Source organism: Astatotilapia calliptera, chromosome 2 (assembly GCF_900246225.1).
Source record: "Astatotilapia calliptera chromosome 2, fAstCal1.2, whole genome shotgun sequence".
NCBI classification, from domain to species: Eukaryota; Metazoa; Chordata; class Actinopteri; order Cichliformes; family Cichlidae; genus Astatotilapia; species Astatotilapia calliptera.
In genome coordinates, this window is record NC_039303.1 from 73,160 (window position 1) to 87,459 (window position 14,300).

At 37.4% G+C, this 14,300-nt stretch overlaps 2 protein-coding genes and 1 long non-coding RNA gene across 4 annotated transcripts; 2 read left to right on the forward strand and 1 right to left on the reverse strand.

Annotated features, from left to right (window-relative positions):
* Positions 1-2,768: 2,768 nt before the first annotated feature.
* On the forward strand, positions 2,769-4,735 carry LOC113028507 (signal-regulatory protein beta-2-like). Of its 2 annotated transcripts, XM_026178842.1 has the most exons (6): positions 2,769-2,838; positions 2,992-3,315; positions 3,502-3,843; positions 4,109-4,237; positions 4,332-4,375; positions 4,472-4,735. In XM_026178842.1, exons 1-6 carry the CDS (start codon positions 2,796-2,798, stop codon positions 4,601-4,603), a joined length of 1,014 nt encoding a protein of 337 aa, XP_026034627.1. In that variant the 5' UTR covers positions 2,769-2,795; the 3' UTR covers positions 4,604-4,735. The 2 variants fall into 2 exon arrangements, with proteins under 2 accessions (XP_026034627.1, XP_026034617.1); XM_026178832.1 differs by lacking the exon at positions 4,332-4,375 and having other exon boundaries at positions 2,794-2,838; positions 4,472-4,529.
* A 4,437-nt stretch (positions 4,736-9,172) lies between these two features.
* On the forward strand, positions 9,173-10,919 carry LOC113009232 (uncharacterized). The gene is made up of 6 exons (XM_026147434.1): positions 9,173-9,215; positions 9,408-9,737; positions 9,818-10,177; positions 10,336-10,464; positions 10,651-10,694; positions 10,785-10,919. The coding sequence occupies exons 1-6, from the start codon at positions 9,173-9,175 to the stop codon at positions 10,917-10,919; spliced, it is 1,041 nt and encodes a 346-aa protein (XP_026003219.1).
* A 1,152-nt stretch (positions 10,920-12,071) lies between these two features.
* Positions 12,072-13,576, reverse strand: LOC113028524 (uncharacterized). The gene is made up of 3 exons (XR_003273245.1): positions 13,404-13,576; positions 12,536-12,597; positions 12,072-12,261 (listed from the first exon to the last, which is right to left on the reverse strand). It is a non-coding gene; the product is annotated as an uncharacterized LOC113028524 (long non-coding RNA).
* Between the last annotated feature and the right edge of the window lie 724 nt (positions 13,577-14,300).

Sequence of the window (14,300 nt, forward strand, 5' to 3'; positions counted from 1 at the left end):
ACATAAAACGCTTTAAGTCACGTCTCTTTAAGTCTCAGACAGAGTAGAAATGTGCTATAAAATAATCAATCCATCTACCTTAGCATCTCTGATGACCCTCTTCAAACCAGACCTGACAACACTATATTGTTGTATGCCATCAGATCTGAAAACCATGTTAAGGGCCTTAAGCAGGACTCGGACATCTTTCATTATCCACAGCTTGTTGTTAGAGAAGGGAAATATGTTTTGTGGTAGTGATCGTGTCGATACAACTTCTTATAATAGAGGAGTACAGTGTAAGTGTAGATGTCATCATCCTTAAAACTAGACCAGTCAGTTCAATCAAAGCAGCCCCAAAGCTGTTCAGATGTTCTCTTGGGCCTCACTAGAACTCTAGCAGTTGGTTTCACCATGTTAAGGATGTTGCTTGCTAATAGCATTTAGCAGGTGGCTAAAGTATTACAGTAGTAATCATTACCCCTGAGTTCTCCAGGTAGATAAAAGGGGCGACACGTAACAGTCAAATACTTCAAGTCCAGGGAGCACTGAGTGTTGGTAATCTTAGTGTGTGTGCACCTTCTGTTGTTTGTATACACACACAGTCCTCTCCCGCTGGCCTTACCGGAGTCACTTGCTCTGGTAGCCTGGTATGTTGTGTGACCTGTTAGCTGCACAGCTTCCTAAGCTACATAATCAATTAAGCCACTAATCAATGGATTAAACAGGACAGGAAAAAGAGTTGTTTTATTCAGTATTGCTCTAATATTTGCTTTATATCTATTAGTAAGAAGCAGTATCGATGTTTTAGACCCATTTCCCCCCCACACGCTGAAAAAAAGGAGAAAAAATTGTGAACTTACTCTCACCACTTTCTGCCATTAGACCACAAAACCGTTTTTTTTTTTCAAGATTAATATTTTGGTGACAAATTCTGAGAAACTCTTCTCTTGCTTTATTTTCCTTTATTGTCCTAAACACTTTGCTTTTCACATTTCGTTACTAAAGTCAGTTACTTCTAGTCCAACCTCATTTCTCACAATTTTCATGTCTTGTCTGTTTGGGCGTAGACCTGGCAGTACAAACAAAGTATACACCCAAGATGAAGTCATCGAGTCCCAGCAATATTTAAGCTTACTAAATAGCATTCATGCCTTATATGTGTTACAACTAGGGATGGGTACCGGTATCCGGTGCCATGATGGCACCGGTTCTGACATAAACGGTAGTAACCAGACCAAACAGCAGCGCACATTTTGGTGCTTTATTTAGGTGTTTTTTTTTACCTGAGATGTGATACATTTTGGATTCCAGCCAATCATTTTACGTTTCCGAGGATAGTAGGCGGGTCCAGGTACATACGTTCTTTTAGAGCAGAGCTACAGATTAAAAATGCCCAAGGCGAAGCGGTCAAAAGTCTGGATGTACTTCACAGCAAAAGATGCAAACTCAGCAGCCTGCAACAAGTGCTTTAAGCTGATACTGTCAAAGGAGGTAACACCTCAAATCTGATGAAAGCAGCAGCCGTTCTTCTCTGCGTGAGTAGTTTAATGTTGTTCGTGTATAATTTACGTTGAGTAGGCTAACCACGTTATTAAATTAATGCATGTAAGGTGAACTACCAAACACCATCATAGCTACATGCGGCTGTCTTCTTGTTTGATGGCAGATACTCCCTTCACCCTGGCCAAAAAGGCTAAAATGACCAAAGAAAAAGTGGAAAACAGCTAAACACGAGAGGTTTTTGGACAAAGTTTGTGTTTTTTCCATTGTTTAAGCACTGCTTCCAGCCAAGAGTGATACCATATATGCCCCATAGCTGCAGAAAAGGCTAACATTGTTATCTTTTTACAAAAAAACCAGCTGAACATGAGAGGTTTTTGGACAAAGTTTGTGTTCTCCATTCTTTAAGCACCGGTTTGAGCACCGTTTAAGCACCGGCACCGTTTCAAAAGTACCGGTTTGGCACCGGTATCGGATAAAACCTAAACGATACCCATCCCTAGTTACAACCTTTATGACCCAATTCAAATTGGATCATAAAGGTTCCCATGTGTCAGATTTTTCTCTTGCACTTTTTAGTGTGATGGTTAGTTCTCCACTTTCTACGCTCTCTGGTAAAAAGCTTGCCTGTCTTCATTCCACTCCTCTAAGAACCCACCAACCAGCACAGCTTTCTCTCTTCCTTACACAGCTCTGTTGTTATACAAAGTCTGCCAGAATTACTTTGCAGTACAACTGTTGTTGTTTATGTGAGTGAGTACATTTTTAGCTTAAATCGTGTAGTTTAAGATCAGCATTATTCTGATTCTTCCTCTGTGATTATGTGCGATTTTGTTTTTCTTTTCACACGATATACTTTGATATCTGTTAAGAAAATAGACTAATTCTGGTTTTTACAGGTGCAAAACCACTTTTAAAGGCAACATTCGGTCAGCCTGATCTATACTTCTTGCAAGGAAAAATTTATTTTGTGCCCCTTCATATGTATAGTGTTCCTCTAAGATGCACAATGTAATACGTTTCTTGCAGTAAAGTACATATCGCAAACAGCAGTAGTTCTTTTAAGTTGAAAGACTGGAATTCAGAATAGAACTCATACACAAACCGGCCTTCCAACGAAAAAAACAAACAGTAATTAATGTGGACAGCTGCAATGAGAGATGAATGACAGCCTTGTTTCATTAAGCCAAGGACAGGAAGTGTGCTTTGAATCTGATAACCAATCAGATGCATTTTACACCAACGGTATGGCCATCCCACCTCCTTCACTCACTAAAATATGAATAACATCCTTAACAAAAGACACTGTCAAGATGATCACGGTATGGATTACACTGATTTTTCTTCATCGAGGATGTAAGTGCTTTTTTAAATTATTCTCTCTAATAATTGTCTTCGCTTGTACACGCTAACCAATAGAGGACTATTAGAATAAACAATCTGTGAGATGACTTTTACATGTACATAATGCTTTTTAATGTTTTTTTAATTTTATTTATTTTACCTCAGATTCTCTGGTTCCAGTGAAAACAGTTCAACTTGGTGAACCAGTGACCTTAACATGTGCTTTGCCCAAAGGGCTCCAGAGTGGAGAAGTCCACTGGTACAAGCAGAATCACGGGGATACCCTAAAGTTAATTATGACATCGTTTAAATCTACACCAGCGCAATATGGTCCTGCATTTTCTAAATCAAGATTTGAGGAACATAATGATAACAATTTCAGCAATGTGACTATTTTGAAGACCGTCCAAGAGGACGAGGGAATCTATCACTGTGGGCTCACAGAGTGGATTAGGACTAACTGGAGTGGCACATATTTGTTTGTAAAAGGTAAGTGTACATCCTTAATATAAGCTTTAAAAAAGCTCTTTTGCCTCTCTGTCTCCTTTTTTCGACCTGGACACATTTTGTTACATCCCCCTCATCCCCTGAACCTTTTTAGGGGAACGTAACACTCATTTACAATATTTTTCAGCTACTATGACAGCACAATGTCTTTGCATTTTTATTACACAGGAAACAATCAGAAAGCATCAGTAGTTGTTCAACAGCTGACAGGATCAAATCCAATCCATCCAGGAGACACAGTGACGTTCCAGTGTTCAGTCTCTCACTCTGTCAACAAGACGTGTCCAGGAGGTCTCAGAGTTCTTTGGTTCAGAGACAGATCTCATGAATCTCATCCAGTCATTTACGCTAATACACATAATGAATGTGAGAAAAGATCTGATACTCAGAGGACATGTGTTTATCACTTCTCTAAGAACGTCAGCTCCTCCGATGCTGGGACTTACTACTGTGCTGTGGCCACATGTGGAGAGATATTATTTGGAAATGGAACTAAACTGGATATTCACGGTACCTGTACCACTCATCTTGTAATTTGAAAATTAGAATATTTAAGTTTAAAATTTGTAAATTTCAGCTGAATTTAGCAGCATTTTGGTGTAAAACAAGTATTTTCTATTTCACAGCAATCTCATTAGGAGATGACATTAAACTTATTTAATTTTGCATCCACTCTAAAGGGAAAATTGTATCATTCTGCTTTCCATTACTTCAAAAAGGGAAAAAAATTATAAACTAACAAACACATGTTTTGTTTTTTTCTTTGTCGTTCCAGGAGACTACTCATGGTCAAAGAGCGCCAGCACAGTTATTTTTCTACTGTGTGCTTTACTGGCGATATGTCTGATTGTTATAGCTGTCCTTATTTGCACATCAAAGAAAAACAGCATGGATAACTGTGAAGGTAATTAAAGTTAATCATAGCAATCTCATCAATCAATTTAAGTAAAATGTTTTTAATTTGAATTCATTGTTATCTGTATTATTCTGCAATTAAGTTGCTGTTCTGCAGGAAAACTTTAGTGATCAGAGAAGACAACAGGTAAAGTACTTAAAACTAGGGCTGTCCTAATTTAAAAAGCCTAATTGTGTTTAGGTTTTAACATTTCCCATATTTTTCTTTGATTGATTTTCCTAGAATAAGGACACATGGATGTTTTCTGCTGCTGTCTTTACCCTGATGAAAGCTGAGAGAGGTGCATTAAAAGATGGAAAAATGTCGAAAAGGCAGCGACTCTACATGGCTTGTAAGGCTTTGGGGCTGGATTAGTGAATTAGCTAGCCTATTGAGTATCTCCCGGTATGCAATAATCGAGCTGATGTTTGCTTTTTAATAATGGGCTTCTTATCTCTTTTAGTATTCAATACAGTATATGTTATATCAGCATGCTTATTTGTATTTAGATTGAATTATCTGCACACACTGCATTGATGCATGAATGCTGTTGCATGAACTGTGTGCAAAAGTCAAAAGCAGAAATGTAATTTCAGTTCTGTAATGTATCAACTGTGCTAAAATTCTGCAACTTGAATAAATATAATGCTTAAAAGAGAAATTTGTTTGTGAAATTATTCTATAAATAGGCTTTAATAGATGACCACCCTGGATAGGTTGTCAGTCTATCACATGGCTAACATGCATACTATGCTAGAAATAGTGTGCTATTAATAGGGAATTTAATGATAATGTGTTGATAAAATTAAAAGTAGTGATTTGTATTAGCTTTACTACTTTTAGTCAAAGATCTAACCTTTAGAGAAGTTTGACAAAGTTGTGTTTTGCCTTGCTAAGAAGGGAAAATACAAAAATAAATGCAATTTTTTCCACTTTAGTTTGTTCACAAAACAGGATTTCACATGTAATTCCCATCCATAGTTTTGTACAGACTAGAGACACAGCTTTCATCATTCCACATAATTCCTGTACCTGCAAGTGTAAATTAATTTTGTCTCACATCATCATCATCATCATCATCATCATCATCATCATCATCATCATCATCATCATCATCACCTTTATTTATAAAGCACTTTAAAAGAGCCACAGCTGACACAAAGTTATGTACATTTAAGCTACATAATAAAATTACATAAGATATAAATAAAAGCCAAATAAAAGAAAAATATATAAAATATAAGCTTATAAGGCATTTAAATAATTAATATAATTACAAGAGAAACTAAGTCTCACTGGGGTCAAAAGCCAACGAATAAAAACTAGTTTTAAGACGTGTTTTAAAAGTGGACAGTGAAGGCGCCTCTCTAACGTGCAAGGACAGGTTATTCCATAATTTAGGAGCCACGATAGAAAAGGCCCTGTCCCCTCGGAGCTTCCTCCTGGATCTTGGTACTTCCAGGAGCAGCTGGTCAGCTGACCTAAGAGACCGACAGGGTGAGCAGTGACATTTTGAACCAACAGCAGACGTGAGAGCAGCGACTGACTGGCCCACACATAAAGTGCGTTACAGTAGTCCAGACGGGAAGAAATAAAAGCATGGATCACTTTTTGAAGGTGCTGGTTAGAAAGAAAAGACTTCACTTTTGCCAGTCACCTTAAAGGTTAAAAACTGGACTTCACCACTGCTCTAACTTGTCTGTCCAACTTAAAACCAAGGTCAGTAATAACAGGTTTAAAATAAACTTCCAAGGGTCCCAAATCAACAGAGGACGACTCACCGGGACAACTGGGTCCAAACACAACACCTCTGTTTTCTTTTCATTAAAATTTAAAAAGTTTAAAGCCAACCACACTTTAATGTCATTTTCTCTAAAACCTTGGAAAGTAAAGGAAGCTTGGAAACAGGCCTATAATTAGCTAATAGACATGTGGACAAGTGAATGCTTTTCAGTCTTCCAGCAGAAGTGACACATTTTGCAGACTTTCATTTCATGCGTCTTGTTTCAGGGTTCATTAGAAAAATGTATGCTGATTCATCCTCTTTTATCAAATTTAAACTCTGCTGCCCGTATTATTACTAGGACTTCTTCTACCCACCACATCTCCCCAATCCTGAAGCAACTTCACTGGCTCCCGGTCAAATTTCGCATCCATTTTAAAATAATTCTGTATACATTCAAGGCTATTCATTCTCTCTCTCCACCGTACCTCTCTGACTTATTACAGATGAAGCTCCCATCCCGCTGCCTCAGATCTTCATCTTCTCTTTCTCTCTCTGTTCCCTCTGCTCGTCTGATCACAATGGGAGGGAGGGCCTTTAGCTGCTCTGCCCCTCGACTTTGGAATTCCCTACCCCCGGACCTCAGAAATATTAGTTCATTCTCTCTTTTTAAGTCCACCCTCAAAACTCATCTGTTTAAAATTGCCTATTCTTAAATTTCTGTATGTTTTAACTTTTATCTTCTATTTTTACCATTGTGTATATTTCCAGTTTTTATCTGTTGTACAGTGTCCTTGGGTGCTTTGAAAGGCGCTATTTAAATAAAATGTATTATTATTATTATTATTATTATTATTATTATTATTATTATTATTATTATTATTAGCAGTAAGCAAAACGGGTAAGAATTCACTTTTCTATCTTGTAAATTACATTTCAGTCAAAAGCAACATTGCCACCAAGGTCAAAATCAAAGGGAATCATTGAGAGATCTCTGCAGTATGAATCTGGGCCACAAAAATAAGAAATGAGATATTGTTCTGAGCCAATAACAACATCTAGATCTGCAGGCACAACATCTAGAGAACTACATTCTTCAGTTAACATCAGTGACCATCATTTAATAATAAGAAAGAGACCTGGAAAATATTGAGTCTATGTAGGGCTCCAAGGTGGGAAAAAAAAGTGCTAATCAAAAAGAACACAAAGGCTGATCTCACATTTTACCAGAAAACATCTCGATTATCCCCATGACTTTCTGGAACAGTTCAAGTATCAACGGTTCATGAGATTTCCCATCATAGCATTTTTACTAAAATCTCCAGTGTGTGGTTGGTTAATGATTTGCACTTTACCTTCTCTTTGTTGATAGTTCTCTCTGTAACTACAAACAAACACAAAAAACATGAAAGTGTGAAACGGTCAGCTCATGAGGGAGAAAAAGGTGTGAGGATGCGTCTAACCTTTTCACACCTATTGCTTTTTGATAAAACAGTGGTAGCTGTTACTTGATATTACAGAAAGAGAGAGAAAAGGAAGAGAGAGGAAGTATAAGAGGAAGAAAGGCCTCTTTGTACATGCTTGGTTGAAAGCAAAATCATAGCAATGCTAAAGTTTCCATGTATCACAATTGTGATTGTTTTTCATAAAGTGAAATAAAACAATCAACCAAGAAAACCCCAGTATAATTGATAGAGTTAATGCCTATTTCACATAACCAGTATGATGACTGAAAATTATATTCCACATTCTCAAGAAACAAGCAGATGTATCCCAATTCAGCGTCTGCAGCCTTAAAGGCCGCATTTTAAGGCCGATTACGTCACAGCGACGCGACGAAGGCTGTCCCAATTCGAAGGCTGCCTCAAATGCGTCCTTCATTTCCCTGAATTTCAAGGACGTGGCGGTGTAGACTTCATGGCCCAACATATCCCAGAATGCATAGGGCGGTGATGGGTGTGGATAATTTTACCGAAAAAAAACGGCGGATGAGGGGCGCCCGAAGAGTAAACTTTAAGTAAGTACTGAATATTATGTCACTTATTTATGTGCAAATGTTTAATAACGAAGAACATGAAAACATTCCTGTTGGCCACATGTCGGCAAAGTCATGTGACATTAGTGACGTTTGTACTAACTTGGTTTTAAAGCCTTTACTTTAAAATATACGCCGTTCAATAGCTGAGCTTAATCTTACAGAGAATGATCAAAGCTCATGTAGAAACAAACCTTTGTTTACAGTTTCTGACTCTCCGCCAAGCTTCTCTCCCTCATGTCACTGTTTAGTCCTGTGTTTAGCAATTAAGCTTGTGAAAACCTATATTGCTGTTTCCTCTGTTTTGAATCTGTTCTTGGGTTGACGTCTATGTACTGACAGAGATGGAGGTCAGCACAAGGTGCAAAGCCACCAGTGAAAGTCCACACAGCTGATGAGCTTCTGATGAGCGAGTGGGGTGCAGATCCAAGAATTATTAAAATGGACAGAATGGTCTGGCAGAGAATCACTGGCACAGCTGGTCCTTAAGGTAGCAGTCTCAACATGGATAATAACTTGCAGGTGTGGGAGAGAATAAACTTGGAAGAGCAGCTCTACCATAAGGTGGAGTCAGAGAAGAAGCCGCTGAGAAACCATTTCAAATGATCATTAGCAGATAATTGACTTATTTGAAGTGTTTCAGTCTGGTTAAAGAATTCAACATAGCACAGAAACGGTCATGGTAGATTGCCACTACCTAAACCTGGTTCTGACAGAGGTTTGTTCCTGTTAAAACTTAGTTTATCCTTCTCACCAACTCAAAGTGGTTAATTATAGGGGGTCATTTGTTGAGCTTTTCCTCCAAATACTGTAGGTTCTGTAACCTACAGCATGACGTGCCTTGAGGCACGACATAAGCAGAATGAAGTACATATGAAAAAACAAAGCTACCAGTGTTCAAGTCAAAAGACCAGAAGACCAATCAGTCAGAACACAACTTGTACACAAAAACATTCAAAACAACCATCAAACGAAAAAAGTAAACAACTTGGATAACTGTGATGAAAGCTAAAAGACAAGTGATGTTTTACAAAATGAAGGATCGGACTAATGTGACAGGAAGACGACTTCTGAAATGACCTGTTTGATAACCAATCAGCAGCATTTTACAGGTTAGTCTAAAACAATCCCACCTCCTCTTCTAGCTGAAATATGAAGAACGCCTCTAGCAAAAGACATTGCCAAGATGATCATGGTATGGATTACACTGAGTTTTCTTCATCGAGGGTGTAAGTGGTTTTTCATTATTCTCTATAATAATTTTCTTAACTTTTATAGAGAATTTAAGCGCTTTTTTATTTCCACTAATAATTTTCTTTGTTGAAACTCTACATACTAAAATTACAATTAATACAATTATCATTTAAATGTTTCTTTTTTTTCTTGTAACACTTTTTCTATTTGTTTTTCTTTTTCTTCAGATTCTCTGGTCCCAGTAAAAACCGTTCAGCTCGGTGAAGCAGCAACATTAACATGTGCTTTGCCCATTAAAGAATTCGGCAGTATAACAGTCCACTGGTACAAGCAGAGTGCTGGAGATGGTCTTAAATTAATTGTGACATTGTCAAAATCAGCACCACCTGAATATAGTCCTGAATTTTCTAGAAAGAGATTTAATGTGGAAAATGCTAATAATGTTTGCAACCTGACCGTTCTGAAGACAGTCCAAGAGGATGAGGGAATCTATCACTGTGGAATAGCTGAGTGGATGTATCCCATTCAGTGGAGTGAGACGTATTTGTCAGTAAAAGGTAAGACTGAGCTACTTTTACAAACTTTAAAGTTTCTACTATAAGCTTTAAAGCATCTCTGTATCTTTTGTAATACACAGGAAATACTCAGATGACATCAAACTATACTGTTGTTCAGTGGCCTCCAGTATTAGACCCACTCCATCCAGGAGAATCAGTGACTCTGCAATGTTCGATCATCTCTGTCTTTGACAAAGCAACATGTTCAGAAGATCTTAGTGTCTTTTGGTTCAGAGCCGGATCAAATAAATCTCATCCAAACATCATTTATACTCATGGAAATACACATGATGAATGTGAGAATCGATCTGAGACTCAGAAGAGATGTGTTTATCGCTTCTCTAAGAACGTCAGCTCCTCTGATGCTGGGACTTACTACTGTGCTGTGGACATATGTGGGGAGATATTATTTGGAAATGGAACTAAAGTGAATATTCAAGGTAGGTGTACCATGATCTGTTCATTTGAATATTTAAAAATGTAAGTGTATAGACCATAATTAGTATTTGGGTGTAAAATTTCACATTTATAGGAATCTAATCAGTAGGTTGACTTTTACTCATCTGTTACTGTATTTCTTCTTTTGTTATTGTTCCAGGAGACTGTACGTGGTCACAGGGTGCCAGTACAGTTATTCTTCTGCTGTGTGCTGTCTTGACTATATGTCTGATTGTTATAGCTGTCCTGATTCGCATGTCAAAGAAAAACAGCAGGGATAATTGTGAAGGTAATATAAGTTAATCATAGCTATCCCATCGAATTTAAACAAAACGTTATAGCTGTCCTCATCAAGAAAAACCTTAGTGATCATTTCTCAGGCAATTAAAGTTTACCACAGTGTTTTAGCTAAAAATAATTAAAGTACAAAGTTTTGCATTTCTATTAATATTTATCGATATATTCCATAAACAAGGTGCTGTTCCACAGAAAAGATTCAGCGCTCAGAAAAATCAACAGGTAAAGCTTGGGTTATCTCTGTAAAATAATCAAAATGTATTGGTGTTTAGCATTCAATATTGCTAATATTTTTATTTATCTTTTTCCCAGAATAAGGACACGTGGTTGTTTTCTGCTGCTGTCTTTACCATGATGAAAGCTAACAGAGGTGCATTAAAAGGTGCAAAAGCAGTGAAGATGCAGAAGATCAACATGACTTGCAAGACTTTAGGGCTGGATCACTGAATTAGCAAACCTGTTTAGCATCACTTGGTATGTGATCACCTTGTTGATGTTGGCTTATCTTTAATGCCTATAAGCTGTAGTACTCAGTATTGTATACTCAATGAATCTCATTCTTCCATTCAGCCAGAAATTCAACATTCTTGTCTAATCTGGCCATGAGTGGTATTTGTTGTTCTCTCATCTCATGCCATCTCCTTTCAACCTGCTGTAAAGAAAAAAAATCCTCCAAATACTTCAAAAAACCAATTAAAACAATACACGTGATGAGATGCCCAGCTACGTAATATACATAGTTTCCAGTGCTCCCCTTTCCCACATTTCTTAATTTTTTTACAACAAAGTTACAAATTTTATTTGATTTAAATAAAATAAATGAATATTTCTATTCTATTTTTGTGGTCATGGTTATTATGCTGAGTAAATGCAACTTTATATCCCACCTGCAGTTTTTCTACACGTAAAGGCACTTTATCCAGAGTAACCGTATATCAGAGACGTTTACAGATTTCAACATTAAAAACGATCAGTGGTTTTAAGAACCTTACATTACAATCTGTATCAAGACAAAAAACTGCAGCAGTGAGCTTATTGTATGATTTATTGTACAAATCTGGACCAGTCTTTATCATACAGAATTTATTCATATTGTAAAAATGTCTCCACTTATGTAAATAAAAAAACATTTGCCAAACTCTTGTCCACAACAAATGTCTGTTGTTTTGCACCTTTTTAAAGTCAAAGGCAAAAGACATCCTGTAATTGAGTTGGTTGGTGTGAATGTGGACGTGTAGCGCTCTGTCGCCTCGCCTCTGTCAGTGTACCCCATGGCAGCTGTGGCTACAATGTAGCTGCCATCACCAGTGTGTGAATGGGTGAATGACTGAATGTAGTGTAAAGCGCTTTGGGGTCCTTAGGGACTGAGTAAAGCGCTATACAAATGCAGGCCATTTACCATTTACCATGACTGATTGGTGATCTGTCCAAGATGTGCTCTTCCTCTCACCTTATGACAGCTGAAATAACCTCCATCCCCCATGTGACCCTAAGCATAGGCATATATTGATATATACATGGAACTTAAGAAGACGTTCTCTCCCACTTGAGCTGATCGGAGTCTTTAGATAATAAAAAAGTATTTGCATTGGGGAATGGTCTCCAAATATTAAACTTTTGTTAGCAAAAGTTAAAAAGGTCAGAGCATCTGGCTTCTGCCCTTGGCTTATACAGAGCGTTGCTGGTGGTCTTTAACATCAGTGTACACATAGTCTTGCAGTGACTCTCTCCTCTTCTTCCCTCTTTTTACACTTGTTGCAGAGAAATGCACCGATGAATAGTTCATAGGCTGAAATGACACATATTTCAGATTTCATGGGTGGAGAATCAGGATGAATTTAAATGAGATTACTGAGATTAGAATTATTAATAAGTTACATATTTAATTTAAGACTTTGCTGTTTACCTTGTAACTTTATTCCAGTTTATTATATAATGATATTGGAACACATTTAACAAAATGGCAAAACAAGATTATAATATATAACTTATATGCTGTGAGTATGATATTATGCATGCCCTCTCCACAAGACATACTGCAGCATGTCCAAAGGTATATTTACCAAAACTGCTCGATCCACATTTGACACGTCCTGTCCAAAATGACTGGAGGCATGCATTTCCCCTATAAAGAGAAAAGGTAAAGGAGTTTTGAATTTTTGAGTTTACATATGAGGAATATGGTTACAGCTGTCATGACACTGTTTTATTAAGGGCCACTTATAAACAGACAGAATGCATCTAGTGGTTGGGACCTGGATGTCACTGTCTGCAGGGCAGACCGAGTGGAGTGAGTGAGGTGAATCCAGGAGCAGACACAGGCAAGGAGATGGAAGTGAACTTTATACAAAAGGCGAGCCATTATTATGGCTGATACAAGGTGGCGTGACAAAACAGCAAGGACAGTGGCTAAACTCAACTATAAACAACAATGACTATGACTGTGACGACTGTGACAACATGGTGGCAGGTAACACAGACGATGCAACCCTGAACACAGGAAGAAGGAGGACTTAAATACACACGGGGCAATCAGGTGATTAGGGTTGCACCCTGTCTCCTGTCCTGTTTGTGACATTTTACTGACAGGCTTTTAGAAGGCAATAAAGTTCTTTTGGCTTAACTGGAATGATGTATTCAGCGTGTAATGAAACACACGTGAAATGTACTGTTTCTAAGTCCTTTGTGGATTCCTTACTTAGGGTTAGGAGAAATTTGCTGACCCAAGTTGGCAAGGTAACTTGCTAAGGATCTTTTCTATAACTGTTGGGAAGGTGGAGCAGTCCATATATATATATATATATATATATATATATATATATATATATATATATATATATATATATATATATATATATATATATATATATATATATATATATATATATGGGTGTGTGTGTGTATTTTGTGTGTGTGTATGTATTAACCTACCTCTGCAGTGCTCCTTTGTTGTGCTGCTTTGTTTTATGTAGAAAAGAAGAAAGGCAATCACAGAAACACAGCAGGCCAGCAGTATTCCAAGAGCAAGGACAACAGGTTCTAATTCAGGTCCTGATTTTTATGGAAATTTATCATATTTATTTTATACAGACTATTGGGAGTTATGCTCGTGTATTCGAAATCAGCCTATAAGATATTGATACAAATATTGATTTACTGATGAAATGAGTAAAACAATTTTCAAAAAAAAAAGCAAGCTAGTTTCTGATTTAAATACCAATGTTCACTACATACGTGTCTCTACTTGAGTTCCATTACCAAACAGGATCTTTCCACGTGTGACCACAGCACAATAGTAAGTCCCAGCATCAGAGGAGTTCTGTATCGTTTTGGACAGGCTGAAGACACAACTTCTCTTCACATCTTCAGTTCTGCTGTTCCTGTGAGTGTTAATGATGTTTAAATCAAATCCTTCTGGTCCAGCTCTCAACCAGTACACTGTGTGTTCATCTGAACACTGGACAGCAGTTTCTTTGTTCTTCGAGAGAAGCGAACAATTTAGTGTCACTGAGTGTCCCAGAAGAACCAATGCCCTCTGTGGACTTTGTTTCACGTAGACACATTTCTGGTTACTGTGATCTGTGAATCAGACAAATTCATAACATAAACTATTTTTAGTTAATTAAAAATTGAAGGTGATCAGTGAGACTGACATATTTTACCATTCACAAACAAGAATGTTCCTCCACTGAATTTAGGAGAATAATTTGTTCCAGTGTGACAGAAATATGTTGCTTCATCCTCTTTACTGACATTTCTGACAGTTAGAAAATACTGAGATGCCTTTTTTATAACTGTGAAACGAGAATCTTTGAATTCCTCAGAAAT

What these genes read in the sequence shown, in the direction of transcription:
- LOC113009232 (XM_026147434.1), top strand. Translation starts at nt 9,173, where the DNA reads ATGATCATGGTATGGATTACACTGAGTTTTCTTCATCGAGGGT. An exon ending in AACTAAAGTGAATATTCAAG is followed by an intron (nt 10,178 to 10,335) that starts GTAGGTGTACCA and finishes TTATTGTTCCAG; the next exon opens with GAGACTGTACGTGGTCACAG. An exon ending in GCGCTCAGAAAAATCAACAG is followed by an intron (nt 10,695 to 10,784) that starts GTAAAGCTTGGG and finishes TCTTTTTCCCAG; the next exon opens with AATAAGGACACGTGGTTGTT.
- LOC113028507 (XM_026178842.1), top strand. Translation starts at nt 2,796, where the DNA reads ATGATCACGGTATGGATTACACTGATTTTTCTTCATCGAGGAT. An exon ending in AACTAAACTGGATATTCACG is followed by an intron (nt 3,844 to 4,108) that starts GTACCTGTACCA and finishes TTGTCGTTCCAG; the next exon opens with GAGACTACTCATGGTCAAAG. An exon ending in CAGCATGGATAACTGTGAAG is followed by an intron (nt 4,238 to 4,331) that starts GTAATTAAAGTT and finishes TCTGCAATTAAG; the next exon opens with TTGCTGTTCTGCAGGAAAAC.